The sequence below is a fragment of the Callithrix jacchus genome, chromosome 22 (genome assembly GCF_049354715.1).
Source record: "Callithrix jacchus isolate 240 chromosome 22, calJac240_pri, whole genome shotgun sequence".
NCBI classification, from domain to species: Eukaryota; Metazoa; Chordata; class Mammalia; order Primates; family Cebidae; genus Callithrix; species Callithrix jacchus.
In genome coordinates, this window is record NC_133523.1 from 41,403,897 (window position 1) to 41,426,832 (window position 22,936).

The 22,936-nt window shown below is 54.7% G+C and overlaps 2 protein-coding genes and 1 long non-coding RNA gene across 4 annotated transcripts in view; 1 reads left to right on the top strand and 2 right to left on the bottom strand.

Annotated features, from left to right (window-relative positions):
- SLC8A2 (solute carrier family 8 member A2) overlaps positions 1–9,352 on the bottom strand; it is a 42,409-nt gene extending 33,057 nt beyond the window's left edge. The window contains exons 1-2 of the mRNA XM_054249658.2: positions 9,250–9,352; positions 3,359–4,049 (exon numbers count right to left, since the gene is read on the bottom strand). Of these exons, the coding sequence (XP_054105633.1) occupies positions 3,359–4,033 (675 nt within the window). The 5' untranslated portion in view covers positions 4,034–4,049; positions 9,250–9,352. The remainder of the gene's footprint in view (positions 1–3,358; positions 4,050–9,249) is intronic.
- LOC128930463 (uncharacterized) lies at positions 8,025–14,894 on the top strand. Its single transcript, XR_008478529.2, has 3 exons — positions 8,025–8,183; positions 13,372–13,585; positions 14,024–14,894. It is a non-coding gene; the product is annotated as an uncharacterized LOC128930463 (long non-coding RNA).
- KPTN (kaptin, actin binding protein) lies at positions 12,448–21,597 on the bottom strand. Of its 2 annotated transcripts, XM_035286126.3 has the most exons (13): positions 21,492–21,597; positions 21,211–21,361; positions 20,776–20,858; positions 20,570–20,654; positions 20,435–20,489; positions 18,335–18,410; positions 18,149–18,222; positions 17,756–17,865; positions 17,217–17,294; positions 15,109–15,184; positions 13,790–13,925; positions 13,517–13,699; positions 12,448–12,809 (listed from the first exon to the last, which is right to left on the bottom strand). In XM_035286126.3, exons 1-13 carry the CDS (start codon positions 21,567–21,569, stop codon positions 12,708–12,710), a joined length of 1,287 nt encoding a protein of 428 aa, XP_035142017.1. In that variant the 5' UTR covers positions 21,570–21,597; the 3' UTR covers positions 12,448–12,707. The 2 variants fall into 2 exon arrangements, with proteins under 2 accessions (XP_035142017.1, XP_035142018.1); XM_035286127.3 differs by having other exon boundaries at positions 21,211–21,544.
- Between the last annotated feature and the right edge of the window lie 1,339 nt (positions 21,598–22,936).

The following is a 22,936-nucleotide window of genomic DNA, read 5'->3' on the forward strand; positions in this document are numbered from 1 at the left end:
AGTGATTCTCCTGCCTCAGCCCCCAAGTAGCTAGAATTACAGGTGCCTAGCTAAGGTTTGTATTTTTAGTAGATGGGGTTTCACCATGTTAGTCAGGCTGGTTTTGAACTTATGACCTTAGGTGATCCTCCCGCCTCAGCCTCCCAAAGTGCTGGGATCACAGGCATGAGCCACCATGCCCAGCCAATTTTCTAATTTTTTGAGACAGGGTCTGGTTCTGTCACCCAGGCTGGAGTACAGTGATACCACCTTGGCTCCCTGCAACCTCCACCTCCCAGGTTCAAGCCATCTTCCTGCCTCAGTTTCCTGAGTAGCTGGGACTACAGGCAGGCCCAGTACCCCAGGCTAATTTTTGTATTTTTTGTAGAGACTGGGTTTCACCACATTACCCAGGCTGGTCTTGAACTCCTGGGTTCAAGTGATCCACCTGCCTTGGCCTCCCAAAGTGCTGGGATTACAGGTGTGAGTCACCGCGCCCGGCCTTATGTATATTTTATATGAAGTGTTTTTCTGTATGGTTTCACATAATCAAATGCCCTTGTTTCAAATCTCGTGACTACCCGCTCCTCTGCCTAGACTTCTTGCAAGAAATGGTTTCTGAGCTTTTTCTTTCTCTGAAGCCCAGCTTATTCATTATAATAGGCGCCTGCATCTGGCTCCCTTGTCTTGAGGGTAGTTGTTCTGTTAGAAACCTTGTCTTTAGGCTGGGCACGGTGGCTCATATCTGTAATCCCAGCACTTTGGGAGGCTGAGGCTTGAGGTTGGGAGTTTGAGACCAGCCTGGCCAACATGGCAAAACCCCGTCTCTACTAAAAATACAACAATTAGCTGGGCATTGTGGCATGCACCTGTAGTCCCAGCTATTCTGGAGGCTGAGGCAGGACACTTGAACACAGGAAGCAGAGATTGCAGTGAGCCAAGATCATGCCACTGCACTCCAGCCTGGCTGACAGAGCAAGACTCCGTCTCCAAAAAAAAAGAAAAAGAAATCTTTTCTTTGTAACACAGTTTGGACATTATACTGAAGTTTTGGGACGCAAACATATAGGCCAGTCTGTTAATGAGCAGAAAACCTTCCCTCTGTTCCAGGCAGGCTGTTCTAAGTCTTTCCACACAGAGCAGTTGAGTTAATCCTCATGGCAGCGCTGAGCAGTCAGCACTCTCACGAGCCCCATCTTACAGGAGAGGAAACTGAGGCATGGAGAAAGTAAGGAACCTGCTCTAGGTCACACAGTCAGGGCAGAGGTGGGGTCTGGGTCTCTGGCTTCAGGTGCATGGACCAAACTCTGAGGCTAGAAGATCTCTCTTCCATTGCCTAAGAATTTCACATCAGCAGAAATCAAGGGGCTGTAACAAAGTATCTGCTATATTCTGATGCCTTTCTTTCTCTTTCCCTCTTTCTCTTTCCTTCCCTCCTTCTTTCTCTCCTTCTCCCTTTCTTTCTTTTCTTTTCTTTACTTTTCCTTTTCTTTCCTGGAGTCTCGCTCTGTCACCCAGGCTGGAGTGCAGTGGGGCCATCTTGGCTCACTGCAACCCCCACCTCCCTGGGTTCAAGCGATTCTCCTGCCTCAGCCTCCCACGTAGCTGGGACTACAGGTGCACACCACCACGCCCGGCTAATTTTTGTATTTTTACTAGAGATGGGGTTTCACCATGTTGGCCAGGCTGGTCTCGAACTCCTGATCTCAAGTGATCTGCGTGCCTCGACCTCTCAAAGTGCTGGGATGACAGGCATGAGCCTCAAAGGCCTTTTTGAAAGCTGAAGTCAGGACACCATTCCTTTTAACAGCACCTTAAACTGTATGATATATCTCTGCACACCGTCCACCATGGCAGATGGGAACTTCTCTCATCTTTCTCCTCTTTCTGAGCCCTGTCTTCTGGTGCCACTGTCCTCTCCTCTCCTCACTGTGGCTTCTGATCCCTCCATTATATATCCTCCTCCTTCATATAAAATCCACAAAGCAATTTTCTATCTCTAGCTTCAGATCCTTCCCAGGAAGAAACTGTAACTGGCAGAAACCTGACAGATAGGCAAAAATAGATTACACACATGTGTGAATGAGTCCTGGACACCCGCAAATAAATTATGCATGTGTGTGACTGAATTAGGCCAGGCCCATAAATAAATTATGCAAATGGAGGAGGCAGTCATGGGGCTGTGGGAAATACTTCAGGCGAACGAGTTGAGGAAGACTGCACGGTTTGCAGGTGAAGGCACCAGGCGAGCGAAAGGCTAATGATTATAAGAATATTGGTGTAAATTATGCAGCTGTGGGTCTAAATTTTGTCTCGAGACTGGAATGAATTATGCAAAGCGGCCACCGGGCTTATATCGATGCTGGGTTGGAGGGGAGTATACATTACACTGAAGTGGCATAAATTATCCCAGCATCAGAAATTGGCGATGAATAATGAATGAATGATGCAAACCGTGATTACATATCTGGCAGATAGCTAAGTTATGCAGATGTGGGTATGTATCAGGCGAGCCCAGGGATAGATGATGCAGACCGCACCAAGTTACTCAAGCCAATTAGCGATGTCAGAAAACACAAGGCTGGATTATACACAAGGGGAGTACGAATTATGCGAATAGAGGACGTCTTCCTGCAAAAGCGGGAAGAAATTGTGCAAAAGGCAGGGAGCGTAGGAAAGCGTGTGCACACACCTAGCATGCATTGCACACATCACAGGGGCTCTGTCAGTGCATACAACACCCGGGTGGGAGCTAAACGGTGCCCCTTCCAAATGAGCATGCTGTTATTTATTTATTTATCTTTTTGAGACGGAGTCTCGCTCTGTCACCCAGACTGGAGTGCAATGGCGCGATCTCGGCTCACTGCAACCTCTACCTCCAGGGTTCAAGCAATTCTCCTGCCTCAGCCTCCCGAGTAGCTGGGACTACAAGTGCACACCACCATGCCCGGCTAATTTTTTATATTTTTAGTAGAGATAGGGTTTCACCATGTTAGTCAGGATGGTCTCGAACTCCTGACCTCTTGATCTGCCCGCCTTGGCCTCCCTAAATGCTGGGATTATGAGCATGAACCACAGTGCCCGGCCCATGAGCATACTGTTATTAAGTGCAAAACAGTGCCCTCCTCTGGGCAAATAAATGCACCCTCCAGAGATATGGCTGAGCAGCATCAGCAGGACTCCAGCCCCTCCGGCAGGTACCCCGTTTGGCTCAGTTCCCTCGTGCAGCCTGTGACCTGCACGACCGTACCTGGCAGCCCTCTCGGATGTGAGCGTGCGTTTCTGCAAACACACCAATCAACATTCCAAGCCAAGAGCCACCTCTCTGGATGCTGCAGACACACATGCACCAAGGAAGCATCCATGGGTCTTTGCTCACCTGGACTACCCCCGGGGAGAAAACAGCAAGGATGAGATAAAGCCAGACGTAGGCGAAGATGCTCCAAGAGGCAGTGACGAAGAAGACTCTCAGGTGCTTGATCTTGCGGCTCTCGCCGGCCGGGATGACGTAGATGCAGACGGCGATGACCACAAACATGTTGAAGGCAGCGCTGCCCACGATGGTGCCCGGGCCCAGCTCGCCGGCCTGGAAGTTGTGGCCGCAGACCTCGATGACGGACAGCAGGATCTCGGGGGCGGAGGAGCCCAGGGCCATGAGCGTGAGGTTGGACACCGTCTCGTTCCAGATGCGAACGGTGCCCACGCTGGTCTCACCGTTGGCCTTGGTGATGGTGATCTCCTTCTCCTTCGACGTGATGACCTCAATGGCCGCCATGAAGCGGTCGGCGATGATGGACACGCCCAGGAACATGTAGACCATGGCCACGAAGTAGACCACTGCGCGTGCCGCCTTGTCACCCAGTGATGGGTCGTCGGGCTCCCACACGGGCAGCAGCACCCCCGGCTGGCAGCGGTAGGAGCCCTGGCAGCCCCCTGTGCTGGTGTCGCTGTCATTGGCCGGGGGAGGTGGCAGGGAGGGGGTTGGGGTGGCTGCCCCGGAGCATGGGGGAGCCGCCAGGAGGAGCGCGACCCCCACCAAGGCCAGGGGAGCCATGGGGGGTGGTGGGGTCCTATGGGGGAGAGGAGGAGGAGGTCTGGGTGAGGGGAACAAACCCCTTTTTGTCACATAAAGGTCAAAGCTCATTGGGGGAGGAGGGTTGGGGAAGAAGCTGAGGACCAGTGCAGGGAGGATGGGGACAGAGGGTGACAGAGAGACACAGAGACTGAGGGACAGACCCAGAGAGAGAGAGAGTGAGCTGAGATGGCACTACTGTACGCCAGCCTGGGCGACAGAGTGAGACTTCATCTCAAAAACAAACAAACCGAAAAGGAACATTCAGAGCAGCTTTATTTATAATAGCGTCAATCTTCATTTCACTTTATGTTTTTGAAGCAGTCTCATACTGTCTACCAGGCTGGAGTGCAGTTGTGTGATCCCGGCTCACTGCCGCTTCCACCTTCCAGGTTCAAGCGATTCTCCTGCCTCAGCCTCCTGAGTAGCTGGGATTACAGGCACCTGCCACCACGCCCAGCTAATTTTTGTATCTTTAGTAGAAATGGGGTTTCACCATGTTGGCCAGGCTCGTCTTGAACTCCTGATCTTGTAATTCGCCTAACTTGGCCTCCCAAAGTGCTGGGATAACAGATGTAAGCCACCACGCCCAGCCGATAGCATCAATCTTGAAACAACCCAGAGGCTTATCAGCAGTAAAATGGAAAAATACATTTGGAGGAATCACCCAGTGGAATATTATAGAGCACTGAAAAGGGAGTGGACTATTTGCTGCTGCACCCACCACACGGATGAATCTCACAGATATCACAGTGGCTGAATGAAGCCAGGAAGAAAAGCACACAGAAGGTAAAATTCACTGTGGGGGGCAGGGAGCAGGTGCCCTGGGTTTGGAGGAGATTCTGACTGTCTCCAGCTGGGCCCTTGGAGAGCTCTTGCTCAGGACTTGGGCTGTGGCGGTGTTGGGGCATGTGTCTGTCTGTTTCAAGTCAGGCTGAGGAGGGGCTTCTGGAGGGTCCCATTCATGTCCCTCCCCAAGGTGGCAGCAAGCATCAGTCTCTCCAGCATTCCTGTGTCTGACCTGGGCTTTTCCCCAGGCTCTGTAAATTTCACAGTTCCTTAGGGGCTGTGGCATCCAAGGTCCTGTGCTAGGCTTTCTTTCCGAATAGTGGGGTGTGGGGGCCCTACTGTTTCATTATTTCTCTCCCTGCCTCTCGTGCTGGGTTTCAGGGGCTATTCCTGTGTCTTATCTGGGTTTCCTTTTAAAACACAAACTGCCAGACACCGTGGCTCACACCTGTAATCCCAGCACTTTGAAAGGCAGAGGCGGGTGGATCACTTGAGGTCAGGAGTTTGAGACCAGCCTGGGCAACATGGTGAAACTCTCCCTCTACTAAAAATAAAATTAAAAAAAAATTAGCCAGGCGTGGTGGCGTGTGCCTGTAATCCCAGCTACTCAGGAGGCTGAGGCAGGAGAATCACTTGAACCTGGGAGGTGGAGGTTGCAGTGAGCCGAGATCGCGCCACTAAACTTCAGCCTGGGCGACAGGGCAAGACTCGGTATCAACAACAACAAGCAATAAAAAGCCCACAAATCAGCTCACATCCTCCCTCCGCTGTTCAGAACCCTCCATGGCTCCCATATCACTCAGAGCAGCAACGTTATCTCCAGGACCCGTGACGCCCTGCACAATCTGGTCCGAATTCCTTTCTGGCCTGTTTTCCTGCACTCCCCGCCTCCCCCAGTCTACCTCCGTCACCGTCTCCTCCCCTCTGCTCCTCAGCCTCACCAGACAAGCTTCTGCCTTGGAGCCCTGGCAGCTGCTGTTCCCCCTTCCTCAGACACACTTCTCTCTATGTATTTTTGAGACAGGGTCTCACTCTGTCACCCAGACCGGAATGCAGTGGCGCAATCACAGCTCACTGCAGCCTCGACCTCCAGGGCTCAAGCGATCCTCCCTCCTCAGCCTCCCAAGGTACTGGAACTGCAGGCATGCACCACCACCACACCCAGCGAATTTTTTGTAGAGCTGGGAGTCTCTGTTGCCCAGGCTGTTCTTGAACTCCTGGGTTCAAGCGCTCCTCCTGCCTTGGCCTCCTAAAGTGCTGGAATCACAGGCGCGTGCCACCGTGTCCCGGGCCCACTCTTCTCCACATGTCCACTAGCCTCGCTCCCTCTTCCCTTTCAGGTTTCCACTCTGATGTGGAAACACCCTATCCAAAATGACACCCTCCCCCTTTGGGGAGCGCCCCTCCACTCCACAGGTGAGAGGGCCAAGGCACAAAGAGGTTACAGAAGCAGCACTCACTCCGGTCCCAGGTTGCCTCTCCAAGAGTGGTCCTGACTCTGAGCTCCTCTGACCCACCCTCGCATTGCCATGGTAACCCAGCATCAAAACAGGAGGGAAGGAGAGAAAAGGGAGGTGTCCTGGGCCTCCACCCTCCCAGACCCCTCTGCCGCCAGCCTCTTCTCCCAGGGACTTTCATTTGCCTGAAAAGTTCTTCTGTGAGTCTAACCCACAGCCTGTCCCCAACTCACACCCACGTACCCACGGGCTTGGAGCTGGCTCCTCTGGGGGAGGGAGGCAGCATGTTGGCAGAACTTCCCAAGAAGGAGAGAGCAAGCGAGGAAAATGCCTGTGTGCCAGTGTGTGTGTGTGTGTGTGTGTGTGCAGGGGCGGGGGAGAGGGGTGATTCTTAAAGGGCCACAGCACAATTAGCCCCCTCGGCAAGGCCCCCTAATGATACGTCTAATTAGCAGCCCCCTAATTAGCAGCAACTTAGGCATAATTACAAGCCCACCAGGATCCAAAGCAAAGACTCATGTTCCCTTCTCCCTCCGCCTCCTCGGCTTTGGCTTTCGGGAGAAACAGGGGCCAGCGGGAGTGGAGAATGCTTCTAAAGCATGGAACTAAATCCTGCTCTCTCCGGAGGGAGCCTCAGCCTGGGAAGTCCTCCCTCGGGTTTAACCACCTGTCCCTCTGGCTGCAGTCCTCCAGGGAGATCAGGGCCAGGTGATGGGGGTTCCCATGTCCACCCTACTAGCCCAGGGGCTGGGTCAAGCACAGCCTAGTGCAAACCCTTATTCCTGCAAAACCTGGTTTCTTCTCGCTGGAGCCTTGGGGGGGAGCGGTTGGGGAGAGAAAGCACTAGATAAATATTTGTGAAATAAATTACTAAGAGGTCTGAGCCCTGTCACTGGGGACCGTGGGCTCCCTCTGCTCCTGGCTCCTGCCTCTGTCTCTCCACTCACCGGCAGCCCTGAAATCCAATCTGGTTTTAGAATCTAGGGGCAAAAGGATCAGGTGGAGCCCAGGGTGGGAGCGGAAAGGGCAGATGGCAGGTACCGGCTCCCAGGGCCATGTCTCCCCCGCCTCGAGGGCCCTTGGCCAGCTGGGTCAGGGGTGAACCCCATTCCACCTCGTGGGTCCTTGGTCAGAAGAGCGGGGCTGCATACCTGGGGGTGGGTGTGGTCTGGCATGCAGGTAAGCCCTGTCCTGCATGTCCCTCACGCTGCCACCCCACAGTGGGATGGAGGCGGGTTGGTTACCGGACTGTGCCTGTGTTGGGGTGCTAGGTCTTGCAGGACCGAGGTGGGGGCTCAGACTTCTTCTAAAATGCACATTTACTGCCCTTGCATGAGCCACTACCTCAAAATGGTCCAGTGTGGGGACCACACCAAAGCTTGGGCGCTCGGGGCTGTGACACACTGATAATAGGTAAACTGAGGTCCATCGGAGGAACAGGGCTCTTAAGCTAGTGCTCTTTAAAGCCGTCTGAAGCCCCCCATGGGCACTGTCACACAGGGCTGGGACCTCACCTGCAGTCAGGGACAGACACACACACACACACACACACACACACACCAGGGCTCCAGTCACAGCCTTATACATTTTCCTCATTGCTCACTGTCGCCCACCTTCTCCAGGGCCCTCTTCTCTCCCGGAAAGCAGACAGTATATTGGCCAGGGCCGTCTCAGTGGCCCCCCCAAGAGGTGGTGGAGACACTTTTGAGATCCACCCCCACTGAGACAGGTGTGAGGCTGGCACGCCAGGAAAGAGATGGAAGTGAGACTGCAGGAAGGACTGGCCCCCCTGACCCAGTATGCAGTGCCTGCTGCCCGGAGCAGGAAAGGCCCTCAGTCATTACCAAAAAGAATGAATGAATGAAGAGCTGGACAAACAGCAAGAGGTATGGAAGTTGGAAGGTAGGAAGGACTGGTCCAGTTATGCGAGGAGGAACGGTTAGGCTGAACTGAAGGGAGGTCTGGTCTCGTCTCTACTCCAAAGGTTCCTGGTTAAACTGCTAGGACCGGGCTCAGAATGCCAGAAACAAGCCGGGCGGGGGGGGGGGACGGGCTGGGGGGGTTGCCGGCTGGGAGGACCCGGAGAGAGTGGGGAGCTCTGCGGAAATGGCCAGAGGAGTTTGCAGGGCTCCAGGCATGGGGGAAGCCCACTCTGCGGGGGCAGGGGGGCGGGGGCGGGGGTGGGGTCTTCCTCCTCCAGGTCTCCCCTGCCAGGGGCGGAGACAAAGGTGTGTGGGAGGAGGGTGCACTGGTACCCAGGGAGAGCCAGAGAAGAGGAAAGAGAGAGAGAAACAGACTGAGATACCCAGAGACAGAGATGGAGACGAGGGGGAGACAGACCAGAGACAGACACGCGGACATGGGAAGAGATAGAGACACAGGGAAGCCGAGACAGGGGAGAGGCAGAGACACAGAGGAACAGAGATGGCGCAAGAGGAAAGCGGGGAGAAACCCAGGACTCAGAGACAGAGCCCCGGAGAGACTCAGAACAGACCCCAGCACAGAGATACAGAGACAGAGGAAGACAGGAGTGAGACGCAGAGAAACAGGGACTCCCAGAGGCTGCCAGACTCCGCTAGACAGAGATCCCTGAGAGATGTGGAGAGACAGAAAGATGAGACCGAGACACAGGAAGGCGGGGGCGGAGGTGGAGAGCGCGGGGGGAGGGGGGAGGTGCCCCAGACGGGGTGGGGGCGGGGTGTTCTCGCCCCCCAGGATGCAGGCACCCCCCTCTTCCCAGCCGCCCAAGAACCAGAAGGGCTGAAGATGTTGGGTGGCTGGTGGCACTCCCACCCCACAGAAGGTACCCGTGCTGGGCCAGGCAGCCCCCCACCTCCATAAACCAGCCCAGGGAAACCAGCTCCCGGCTTCCCGAACCCGCCCCCACTCCGCGCCTGGGGTAACCTAGTCCTTTTCCCACGCCCCCACCTCCCCACCAATGGGGTCTCTTACCTGCAGCTACAGCCTGTAGCAGGTGCCCCCAGCGCTCGGCTGGCAGTGGTGGGCGACTCCGCCCGAAGGAGAGAGAGAGATTGAGAGAGAAAAGCCGGAGACTGAGAGGGAGAGCCCGGAGGAGGGGAGGGAGAGGGGATAGAGGGAGGAGAAGAGGAGAGGGGAGGGACACGGGGGAGGGGGAGTCGGCGAGGGAGCGAGGGAGGAGGGAGGGGGAGGAGCCGGAGAGAGGGGGAGGAGGCGGAGGCGGGCAGAGGGGAGGCCGCGCGGGAGGCGGGGGAGGCCCGGGGAGGGGCCTGGGGAGCAGGGCGGGAGGAGCAGGGAGCCCGAGCCTCCTCCCCAGCCTCCGGGTTCAGCACCAGAGGCAGGGGACAGCAGCGGAGGGCGCGCCTGTGTGTTTCAGAAGCAGCCCCCGCCCCCCAACACACACACACGCACACGCACACACACACGCACAGTCTCCCAGCCATACAAGGGCCAACAGCTACAAATAGTTACAGACTCACAGAACTAGGGGGAGGGCAAGAATGTTTTAGCTAGAGCCAGATCCAAACTCACATACTGTGCCTGCACAGCCTCACGAAGAGGCCGGAAACAACCGCAAAGGCACCATTAATAATCATAACAGCCGCCGCCATGCATACAGGCGTCCCTGGCATCGCCATCACATTTTTATTATTATTTGGGACAGGGTCTCACTCCATCACCCAGGCTGGAGTGCAGTGGCACGATCCCTGCTCACTGCAGCCTCCACCTCCTGGGTTCAAGCGATTCTCCTGACTCAGCCTCCCAAGTAGCAGGGATTACAGGCGTGCGCCACCACGCCCATCTAGTTTGCATATTTTTAGTAGAGATGGAGTTTCGCCATGTTGGCCAGGCTGGTCTTGAACTCCTGATCTCAAGTGATCAGCCTGCCTTGGCCTCCCAAAGTCCTGGGATCACAGGCGTGAGCCACCACACCTGGCCCGCAGGCCACTTCTTGACCTGCCCCATCCTCAGCCTGAGGAATTGTGTGGTGCAGCAGGTAAGGGTGTAGAATCCGGAGCCATGCTCACCACCTCGTGCCTTGGTTTCCGTGTGTGTGAATGGGGCTCATAGTAGCACCTACCTCACAAGGTAGGTGTAAGGGTTGATTGTGTTAACATGTGTCCTGAATGTATAAAGAAAGGTTAGAACATGCCAGGTACGGTGGCTCTCACCTGTAATCCCAGCGCTTTGGGAGGCCGAGGCAGAAGGATTGCTTCTCAAAAAAAAAAAAAAAAAAAAAAAAGTGAACTGCAAAGAACCAGGCAGGTGTCCTTGGCTCCCAAAGACACAAACTCACCTGCCCTGCCATGGATCCATAGGCGAGTACACACCTCTCCAGGGCACACCATCACTATACCCACCCCATCCCACTCCCCCCAGGACAGGAGGCGATGGAGTGTGAGCCGGTGTGAGGGCTCCTTCTCTGCAGGCAGGCAGTGGGAAGGAGGGGACCCTGCTCGTGCCACCGGTCCTGCCCACTGCCAGTCCTGGCTGGACACCATCGGGCCGGGCCTGCTGCCAGGGGAGGGAGAGGAGCCGGCTCCCTGCAGCTTCCCACGCCTGGCCTGGCTTCTGGGGGAGAGGGTGAACACAGGGGGCCAGCAGTTGCTGAGCTCCTCACTCCTGTAAACGCTCGGTAGATAACTGGTGACTGGACCTTCCCTGTCAGTGTCGGTGGTGAGACTTTGGGGTGGACCTCCACAGCAGGAGGCAGACAGATGGCAAGGATGACTACGTGACTGCCTGTCCCGAGCCCCCCAGGAAACAGGTGTCCTGCCCAACCCCTGCCCCCAGCCTGGATCCGGCCCAGGAATGATTACCCCCAACCCTGCTGACCCAGATTCTATTCCTGGCCTGCAGTGGAGGGAGAGCAGGACTTCCATCATTCCTGTCCTCCATTGGCCCTACAGACAGGCCTCTGATTCCTTCTCCTGGTATACAGAAAGGAACATAGGAGGCTAGGCGCGGTGGCTCACACCTGTCATCCCAGCACTTTAGGAGGCCGAGGTGGGTGGATCACCAGAGGTCAGGAGTTTGAGACCAGCCTGGCCAACATGGAAACCCCGTTTTTAGTAAAAATACAAAAAAGATTGGCCAGGTGTGGTGTGCACGCTTGTAATCCCAGCTACTCAGGAGAATCACTTGAACTAGGAAACGGAGGTTGCAGTCAGCCAAGATCGCGCCCACAAGAGTGAGACTCCGTCACACACACACACACACACACACACACACGACCACAGGCAAGGGAGGTCCTACCACCACAGGCTTGGAAAATCAGGCTTGTCTCCCACTCCCTGGTTCCCCAACCCCGCCTCCCCAAGGCTTTTTAGATTAGGTCTAACCTTAGACCCTTCCAGCATGGTCTAGCCTGGGTCTTTTTCCTGGGTCTTGCCTTAGTGCTCCCCACCAGGGACTAAACTCATTTTCTGCTGGGGTTTCACCCAGGGCCCCTGCACAGGGTCTAGCCATAGCAATTTTTTGCTGGGGTCCAACCTGATTATTATTCATAGGGAAGTCTAGCGTCAGACCCTCCACTGCAAACAGACCACTGCCTTCCCACAGCAGCCCTTTCTAGCGGCAAGTTTTCCTCTGAACCCTCAAGTTCCTTGCCTTTCCACTGGGGTCTCGTTTCGGCCCTCTGCATTTGGGGTCTCCCCTCAATTCACTAGCGGGGGTCTAACCTCAGCTCTTTCCCTTCCACTCTACAGCCTATTCCACAGGGGTTTAACGTCAGCCTTTCTGCAAAGGTGTCAGCTCACTTCTTTATCTATTTTTTTGAGACAGAGTTTTGCTCTTCTTGCCCAGGCTGGAGTGCAATGGGATCTCTGCTCACCACAAACTCTGCCTCCCAGATCCAAGCGATTCTCCTGCCTCAGCCTCCTGAGTAGCTGGGATTCCAGGCATGTGTCACCGCACCTGGCTAATTTTGCATTTTTAGGAGACGGGGTTTCTCCGCATTGGTCAGGCTGGTCTCATTTCTTTCTCTTCAGGTCTACCCTGGGGTCTAACCTTTGACCTGTATCTGGGTCTAGACTTGGATTCCCTGTCCCCCAAATCCCTCTCCCTCAATTCCTCTCGGTGAATCCAGCATCCAGCACAGAGCCAGGCATACAGCAGGTGCTCACCAAATGCTTGCTGAACCAAGGAATCAAGACAACTGGGAAAGCAATGTTCTTCTCAATGTGTAAATAACCATTAAGTAGCAAATTCTCATCCGGAGTGGACGGGGTGGGATGGGGTCATCCCTGCTTTCAAATAGGGATATTGAGGCACAGAGAGAGAAGTGGGTTAGCGGGGGTCCCAGGGCACAAATTCACCACCCTGGGGAGGTCTGGGGAGAGCACCCAGCCTTTCAGGACACCCCCCAGCGGCAGCTGGATGTGGGGACGTGTGAGTCACCTCAGGTGTGGGAAGAGCGGGTGAGTGGGTGCTTAAGAGCCTGAATCCTCCAACCCCTGTAGCCGACGTCTCCTCTGCTCCACTTGATGTCGAAGCCGGGTCAAGACCAGCTCCGAGGCCTGGAGCAGGCTGTGCTGTGGGGAACAAGAGAAGGAGGGGGATAGAGCTGAGGAAGAGGTGCAGGTTAGACCGTGGGGTGCAGGTTAGACCATGGCGGGATCGTCTGGAGTGAAGCAACTCCAAAAACCAGGAGCTCAGCCCAGGTGAGAGGACAGAGGATGGACCACAGTGTGTCGGGGGGAAGGGGCCTGTGATCAGGGTGACGGCTAGACCACAGGGCAGTGGACGGACCACAGTGTGTTGGGGGGAAGGGGCCTGTGATCGGGGTGGAGGCTAGACCACAGGGCAGTGGCCTTAAGCAGTTGTCTAGCAGGAGGGACAAAGTCTAGACCCAAATGTAAGGAAGTGAGGTTAGAATCTGATGGGAGGAATACAAAAATTAGCCAGATATGGTGGTGGCGCCTGTCACCCCAGGTACTCGGGAGGCTCAGGCAGGAGAATCCCTTCAACCCGGGAGGCGGAGGTTGCAGTGAGCCGAGATTGCGCCACTGCACTCCAGCCGAGGAGACAGAGCAAGACTCTGTCTCAAAAAATAATAATAAATAAAAATAAAAATCAATCAATCTCCTTCACCAGGCAGTGCCCCAGCCCTGCTGCTGTGAGCTCACAGCTGCCCCCTTCCCCTGGGAGTTGTCCTGAACCGCCTTGCAGAACCGAGCTTGCACCTGCTGCCCAGAACTGCAGTGGCTGACTCCCCTCCAGCCCTGAGAGCCGGCGTTACCTGCAGGATATGCACGCCCTTCAGGGAGACCACAGCCAGCTCCTGCAGCCCGTCCCCGGTCAGGTCCAGGTGAGCCATGGCCAGCAGGGGACTGGAGAAGCTCCGCTGCCACAGCAGGCGGAACCCACGCTGGGCCCCGGGGAGCCCCGACTCCAGCCCCTGGTACTTATAACACAGCAGTTCCTGCAGGGGTGAAGAGTCGGGGTCACACAGGTCGAAGGGGGGATGGTGGAGGGAGGCCCATGGGTGGGGACTCCAACCGTCCCATCCCACCTGTCCGTAGGTGGCCACCAGGACTTCTGGCTGCCCATCCAAATCCACATCGGTGACCAGGCCACAGAGGACGCTGTCAAATTGGTCACTGCCGGGCAGGAGAAGCTGGTCTTCCAGGCCCCGGTTCAGCAGGTCCCTGAGGGTTCCAAATGCAGCAGAGAGACTGGGGTCAGCCTGCAGTGCCTGCCACCCTTGGCGGATGCTGAGCTGGTACCGGTCCTGTTTCCCTTCCAGGTCTCAGGAAGCCGAGGCACCATCATCTCAGATTTGGACACGTTCAAAGACCCAGCAAGAGCTCAACCTGTCACTCAAGCCGTGCGCCTCTGGACCATCTCACTCCCAAATGGAAAGCCGCGCCGTGTCCCACTGGGGACTCAGACGCACGCATCCTCAATCTAGACACCGATACTGCCTTCATGGAGCCCAAAGACGGCTTGGCCCTGGCTTGGACACCTTCCCCACCCCTACACGGGTGACAGAGCTGGCCACAGTCGGTTCCAAGCGCTGACTGGGCAATGTTGCCATGTCATCAATTCATGGCTCGGAACCCACGGTGGTGGGAGAATTTACACTTTGTATACTCGGGTAAATGCTTCACACCTGGGCTTTCCCTGTGCAGAGCCAGTGATTAAACATTTGCCAGCACACCCACTATATCCCCTCCAGTGGGCGAGGGCATCTCTGCTCCCATCCCCCCCGCCTCAACATATTCCCAAGTCTACACTTCAGTATTCACAGCCCCACCCCTGGGTCACAAGTATCTTTTTTTTTTTTTTAAAGACAGGGTTTCACCATGTTGGTCAGGCTGGTCTTGAACTCCTGACCTCAGGTGATCCACTCGCCTTGGCCTCCAAAGTGCTTGGATTACATGCATGAGCCACTGCACCCAGCCACAAGTATCTTTTTTTTTGAGACAGTCTCACTCCGTTGCCCTAGCTGGACTGCAATGGTGTAATCTTGGCTCACTACAACCTCTGCCTCCCAGATTCAAGTGATTCTTCTGCCTCAGCCTCCCAAATAGCTGGGATTACAGGTGCCCACCACCATGTCCAGCTAATTTTTGTATTTTTAATTAAGACAGGATTGCACCATGTTGGTCAGGCTGGTCTCGAACTCCTGACCTCCGGTGATCCGCCCGCCTCAGCCTCCCAAAGTGCTGGGATTACAGGCATGAGCCTCCGCACCTGGTCCACAAGTGTCTTTACTTGTCCAGCTCTGACTAAACCACGCAATGGAACTTACTGTAGAGAATGATGAGGTTAGACCACAGTGGAAAGAAACAAGGTTAGACCACACCCATGGGTCTCAGGCCCCCTTACCGGTACACCACGGCTGGCTCCAACATGCTGGCCACGAGCACGCTGTACTCATCTTGTGGTGGCCTGTCCTTGGTCTCTAGAGAAGAAACATGAATGGTAATCCCAGCACTTTGGGAGGTCGAGGTGGGTGGATCATCTGAGGTCAGGAGTTCGAGACCAGCCTGGTCCACATGATGAAACCCTGTCTCTACTAAAAATACAAAAATTAGCCCGGCGTGGTGGTGGGTGCCTATAATGCCAGCTCCTCTGGAGGCTGATGCCAGGAGAATCGCTGAGTTGGGAGGTGAAGGAGGCAGTGAGCCGAGACTGCACCACTGCTCTCCAGCCTGGGCAACAAGAGCAAAACCCTTGTCTCAAAAAAAAAAAAAAAAAAAAAAAAAAAGACACTTGCCATGTATGTTTACAGCAGCCCAATTCACAACTGCAAAGGTGTGGAACTAAGCTAAGTGGCCATTGACGAATGAGTGGAGAAAGAAAATGTGGCATGTATACACCCTGGAGTACAACTCAAGCCATAAAAAGGAAGGCAATATTGTCTTTTGCAGTGACTTAGATGGAGCTGGAGGCCATTCTCTTAAGTGCAGTAACACAGGAGTGGAAAACCAACAAAAGTATGTTCTCGCAGAAGGAACTAAGCTCTGAGGACACAAAGGCATACGGAGTGTATGGTGGGCTTTGGGGGCTCTGAAGGGGCAAGGTGGGAGGGGGTGTGGGATAAAAGCACACAAAAGGACCCTACTCAGTGATGGGCGCACTAAAATCTCAGAATCCACCATCGCATAATCCATCCATGAACCCAAAACTGCTTGTGCCCCCAAAGTGATTGAAATTTAAAAAATCTTTTTTTTTTTTTTGAGACAGAGTTTCGCTCTTGTTACCCAGGCTGGAGTGCAATGGCGCGATCTCGGCTCACTGCAACCTCCGCCTCCTGGGTTCAGGCAATTCTCCTGCCTCAGCCTCCTGAGTAGCTGGGACTACAGGCACGCGCCACCATGCCCAGCTAATTTTTTGTATTTTTAGTAGAGACAGGATTTCACCATGTTGGCCAGGCTGGTCTCAAACTCCTGACCTCAGGTGATCCGCCCCCCTTGGCCTCCCAAAGTGTTGGGATTACAGGCACCCACCACCACACCCAGCTACTTTTTGTATTTTTTTTTTTTTTGAGATGGAGTTTCGCTCTTGTTACCCAGGCTGGAGTGCAATGGCGCGATCTCGGCTCACTGCAACCTCCGCCTCCTGGGTTCAGGCAATTCTCCTGCCTCAGCCTCCCGAATAGCCGGGATTACAGGCATGCGCCACCACGCCCAGCTAATTTTTTGTATTTTTAGTAGAGATGGAGTTTCACGATCTTGGCCAGGCTGGTCCTGAACTCCTCACCTTGTGATCCACGTGCCTTGGTTTCCCAAAGTGCTAGGATTACAGGCATGAGCCACCGTACTCAGCCTAATTTTTGTATTTTTAGTAGAGACGGGGTTTTGCCATGTTGGCTAGGTTGGTCTCGAACTCCTGACCTCAGGTGATCCACCCTCCTCAGCCTCCCAAAGTACTGGGATTACAGGCATGAGCCACAGTGCTCAGCCAAACATTTTTTTAAAAAGCAAAATGCCATTCAGGGACAGACCCCAATAAAGGAGCAGCAACGATCCACGTGTTGGGGAAAAGGCTAGACTCTGAGTGGTGGGGCAGCGGTGAGGCCAGGAGCATGGCCCGGGGCTAGACTGCAGCAAGAGACAAGGTGAAGCGGCCACAGAGAGGGCGAGTAAGTCCCGAGGTGAGACGCGCAGATCAGGGCACAGGAGAGGCGGACGCTCAGCCCCAGGCTACGGGCTAAGGTTACGCCAAAATGAGAACCACTGTGAGCCCTACCAGAAAAGACAGGGCTTGGCCTCCTGTTTCAGTCCTGCACGTTAAATTCAGAAGGGAGGGCAGGGGAGGGAAGACGCGCTCTGTAGCTCAAGGTCTGGAGTCGGGGATGCACGAAGGAGGGACTGCGGCCTGGACACTTTGGGAGAATCTGGGTGGGTGGAGTCAAGCAGGCAGCTTGGCTTCCTCCCCTCACCCCCCTCCGCCCACCGCTGTCTCCCCATCCCCTCAAACCCAGAGCTCACCCTTGGGGGCCGAGAGGCTGAACACGATCACTCGGGAGATGGGGCCGTCCTGCAGGACCGACCACGTCTGCAGAACCTCTGCGTGGAGAGCAAGGATTCAGGGCCCCAGCCCCACCATGGTCCTGCGCCCCCCCACCGCCCTCAAACCCCTGTCCTACCTCCCCCACCTTTCAGCCTCACCTTAGCTCCAAACCGCTGCAGCTTTCAGCCCCACCATAGCCCGGTCCCCGAGCCCCACCCTCATCCGTCAACCCTTCCCCCTACACTACACAGTTCCAGCCTTCAGTCCCACCCCTAAGCCCCAACCTCATTCCTCAACCTCCCCCGCCCTCCCCTACACCACCCAGCTCCGGCCCTCAGCCCCACCCTAGGCCCCTTGCCCCCCCCCCACAAGCCCCATCCTCATCCCTCAACCTCCTTTCCCCCTCAAATCTCCAGTCCTCAACCCCACCTTGGCCCCGCCCCCAGCCCTGAACGCCCCCTGGCCCCGCCCCCAGGGCTCAACCCCACCCCCGGCCCCGCCCCACCACGGCCCTCACCTCGACTCAGCTGGTCGACGTGGGCGACACGGACATAACCACTCTGACAGCCCAGAGCTGAGAGGCGCCGGGACGTGCCGGGGAGGTTGTGGACGTCTAGCCAGAGGACGCTGGCGGGCAGGTGGATGGACAGGCCCGAGGGCCACTGCTGGGCCCTGCCCCGCCCCTCTGCCTCCCCAGGGGCAGCCAACCCTCCCTGTACCACTGGGACACTGCTGCTTGATTCCTCCTGGATAATCCCCACCACCCCAGGGCTGAGTTCACATCTCGTTTTCTGTGGGGTCACCCCTGCTGATCAGTTTCTCTGAAATCATGCCATGGCCTGATTTTCCTGAGGTCACTGCCCCCCCCCCACCCCCGGTCCCCGGTGGCCTCTTTTGGGGCCTCTCCTACCTACTGGTCAGGTTCGTCAGCTCTGGGAAGAGGTTTTCCACGGGCTGTTCCTCAAACTGATGCAGACCTTCGTTCTGGGGAAACCAAGACCCATCCCACCCCAGGTTAAGCCAGCCGTCAGCTTCACACATGCACCTACCCGGTGCCAGCCCACAAGGCTCTGCCCAGCACGCCTCCCAACCTCACCTCCTTGTAGAGATGAATGGCCAGGTCGTTCCCACTCAAGAGAAACACGGTCTCCAGTTGATCCCCAACCTGGACTCTGAAAGCAGAGAAATCTAGAACCCTCAAGGTAGTGGAATCCATGTGGTCTGAGAGCCAGAACTCTCCTCTTGCAAAATCCTGTTGAGAACCCTAACATTCTGGGATCCAGACACTGGACCCAGGGTTAGAATCTCAGGGCTCAAGCTCCTGACTATCCTATCTCCTTGAAATGCAGAACTGTAGAAAGTAACCCTCATAAAATCTCAGAATCAGGGAACTGTACAACCTCCCAATCTCAGAACTGCAGGAACGAAGCTTGCTAGAACCTCCCCCTCCTAGAGCATGCACCTACTCCTACCTTCACTCTGTGGATTCAGGAATGGAACGTGGAATTCTCAAATGAACTATAGAACCTCAGAAAGCTAGGACCTCTTTAATCTCAGACCCTGTTTTCTGTCTCCTTAGAAATACTAGCACTTGCCGGGCAGAGTGGCTCACATCTGTAATCCCAGCACTTTGGGAGGCCGAGGTGGGCAGATCACAAGGTCAGGAGTTCAAGACCAGCCTGACCAACATGGTGAAACCCCATCTCTACTAAAAATGCAAAAAATTAATCTGGCATGGTGGCGAGTGCCTGTAATCCCAGCTACTCAGGAAGCTGGGGCAGGAGAATCACTTGAACTTGGGAGGCGGAGGTTGCAGTGAGCCAAGATCACACCACTGTGCTCCAACCTGGGCAACAGAGCAAGACTATCTCAAAAAAAGAAAAAAGAAATACTAGAACTTCTAGAATTTGCCAACACAGATTTCAGATTCATGGAATGATAGAATAGCCAAGTCCCAGCCAGGAGAACATTAGTGCAATTAGAATTTTCAGTTTCAGGGACTCTCATCTGTTAGGACCAGAACTTGGCCAACCATGACCTGCAGACCAAATGTGGCTCACCGTCTGTTTATGTAAATAAAGTTTTATTGGAACACAGTCACATCCATTCATTTGCACAGTGTCAATAGCTGCTTTCTGGCTACAATGGCAAAGTGAGTAGCTGTAACAGAGGCTGGCTCTGAAGGCCTAGTATTTCCTATCTGGACCTCTACCAAAAAAAGTCTGCCAATCCCCGCTCTAGACCATCCGTGTTCTGGAATCTGGAGCTCTACAACGGAACCCACACTCTGGAGTTCTAGGACCTTTGTATTCTAGATGGTCTGTCTTCTAGCTCCTTGAAATATGAGCGTGTCAGGACTTATCATTACAGAACCTCAGAAGATTCTGGCTTCTGTCATATTGTAGAACATTCAAATCTTGGAATCTTAGGGCTTACGATTCTAGAAAACTTAGCATCTCTGATCTTGGAATGTCAGAATCTAGAACGTTAGAATCTGGGAATTCTAGATGTGCAGAATACAGGTGCTCAATCAACTCTCTCAGATTATCTAGTTCAGGAATGGCAGGGCGGTGGCCCCTTGGTGATCTGGTCCATGGTCACCTTAAAAGCATGATGCTCTTGAAAACAAAAGTAGAATCTGATGGTCTGTGGGCAAATTCGTGGTCTCCCGTTAGCTACAGCTTTCCAACCTCAGCTGTGTGTGCGTGTGCGCACGTGTGCTTCGTTATATTATACTTGTGGCTTATCATTCTCTCACGTGACCTCTCTCGTCCCCAAAGGCATTTAGTTCTTCCTTTTTGAGACAGAGTCTCGCTCTTGTCACCAAGGCTAGAGTACAATGGTGTGATCTCGGCTCACTGCAATATCCACCTCCTAGGTTCAAGTGATTGTCTCAGCCTCCCGAGGAGCTGGGATTACAGGCGCTACTAATTTTTGTATTTTTAGTAGAGACGGGGTTTCGCCATGTTGGCCAGGCTGGTCTCAAACTCCTGACCTCAAGTGATCTGCCCGCCTTGGCCTCACAAAGTGCTGGGAATGATAGGCGTGAGCCACTGGGCTGGGCTGGTATTTCAGTACAACCACCTTATTTCCCAGAAGAGGAAACAGACCACAGGGGTCTGTAAGTAAGGGGTTCCAGAAGCCAGAGTTCCTACATTTACAGTGGGGTGGGCATGGATGCTCAGGGGACACTCACTCCGCGTGGCACAGCTGGAACGGAGTGAACTGGAGCTCCAGATTCAGGCAGCTCTCTGGAGGAGGAGCAGAGGCAGGTGAGTATTGCGGAACCTGCTGGGGACCCTCTCCCTCCTCCCATCCACGCCACACTCACGGGCAATGGAGTCCAGGTTGTATTCAGAGCCGGGTTCATAGTCGCAGTAAATGTTCAGGAAGGGGCTGCCCTTGTCCCCTGAATCCTGGGGGAGGACACTGGGTTCAGAGGAGGGCAGGGGTGGCAGGAGCAGTCCAGGGCAGCTCAGTGGGGCTCTCCATGTGTGTACAGAGGAAGGTGAGGGGAGGTGGAGGGATTCTGCATACCTTGATGAACGTGATCCCTACAACCAGACCCCGCTTGGGGGGTGACTTGTTGAAGGTGTCGATGGAGACAATCTCCGCGTCCACTGGGAGGGGAGAGTTCTAAGTTCAGTGTCAGGCAGAGTCAAGACTCGACTTTCCCCAAACACGGTGAGCTCTGGCCACCGCAATGATCATACCCTCCGGTCCGAGTGAGTCTTGACCACCATCACCTGACCTCTGTTCCCTGGGTACCAGGGATCCTGATCTGTAAATCTGAAGAATCCTGAAACCCTAGGCACTTCCAGGCCCCAACTATGCCTGCCCATTGATCCCAGTGACCCCCTTGAACCACTCCATCCCATTCTCTCAGCACGGTAACCCGGCTCGGATGGAGCCTCGGAAGCCTTCTCAACACCACGTTCCAGGACCCCCCGCCAGCACCATAGCGCCACCCACCGGGGATGTAGTTGAACTGCAGCTCCTTGGCCACTGGCCGGATTTTCTGTCGGAGGTCTTGGTAGCGGAAGCCGAGCACCTTGCCTTTAAGGGTGGCGGCCAGCAGCTCCCCGCGCCCGCCGGCACCACCTGCCAGCCCATACACATTGCTCTGCGACGAGAAGCGCGTGAAGCTGTCCTCGCGCAGTGGACAAGGCCCCGCGGCCACGGCTGCCTCCCCCATCACGCCCCACAGCCACGCACCCTCTCCGCAGCCCTCGACGCGACCCGCACTACCCAACCTGCGGCTCTCGAAGCGACCCGAACCGCCGGGTGGCGGGCCGTCGCGCAAACTGATGACGTACGTAAGCCACCGACATTGCCCTCTCCCAAGATGGCGGCCAGATCGCCTGCCCGGGCCTCCCAGGAGACTTTGCCCTACTGCGCCTGCGCGCTCTTCTCCTTTCCATTTCTGGATCAAGTAGCTGCCCTAAGGAGCCTGTGACCAGAGATGGGATGGCCACGGCCTCTTGCTGTATGCTGCGTGGAAGGTCAAACCATCATCATCATAAAACTTAGTATTGCTCTTAAGTGCCAGGAACTACTATAAACGCATTCCGTCTAATAATTTATCAAAAATTCTCAAGCGGGTGGAGGTAGGTACTCTTAAATCCATTTCACAGATGAAGGAATTGAAGCACAGAGGGGTAAAGTAACTTACTTAAGATCACACAGCTAGTAACAAGCGGTCAGTACTGGAACCCAAAGAAGGTACCCCATAGTTCATTTTTTTTTTTTTTTTTTTGAGACGGAGTCTTGCTCTGTCACTCAGGCTGGAGTGAAGTGGTGCGATCTCGGCTAACTGCAGCTTCTACCTCATGGGTACGAGCGATTCTCCTGCCTCAGCCTTCTGAGAGCTGGGATTACAGGCGCCACCACACCTAATTTTTGTATTTTTAGTAGAGATGGGGTTTCGCCATGTTGCCCAGGCTGGTCTCGAACTCCTGACCTCAGGTGATTCACCCGCCTGGGCCTCCCAATATGTAGGGATTACAAGCATGAGCCACCGTGCTGGGCCCATGGTTCACAATCTTAACAATATTATCTTAAAAATGATGAATACATTCTTCCTGCCACCAAGGAAAAATGATCCAGCTATAATAACCAACTCCTTTACGGAACACTTACTTGGTGACAGTGATGCTGGCTCTGATAGTCTGATTCCTCACAACTGTTCTGCAAGGGCCCAGTGCTACCCTCCCTACCGGTTTGCTTATTCAGCATTCACTGAGCTTTGACTATGTGCCCGGACGTCTTTTACAAATCTGTCTCACTAATCTTAGCAAGAAAGAAACCTCTACAAAGAGGTTTACTATCCTAGCTTACAGAGGATGAAATGGAGGCTCAGAAAGAGTAAGTTCACTGACTGATAGGCTAGTAAGTGGTGGGGACAGGATGTAAACCAGGTATTTCCGACTCCAGGGCCTTCAGGGGTTTCTGTCTGTGCTTGTCTCTAGAAGGCCATGAAGGTTTGGGTACTCTGTGCACATCTGTGTATCGTTTCCAGAAGACACAGGTTGGCCAGCTGTCCTGGGCACCTCCAGCACATGCAGACTGCAAGCTCCACGAAGGCAGCCGCTGGTCTCCCTTGGTCATGGCCAGATCCCTCGGACCACCAAGCCTGACCCAAAGCAGGCATTCAGTAAACATGTCAAAAATCACAAACTATGTCAGCTGAGCATGTAAG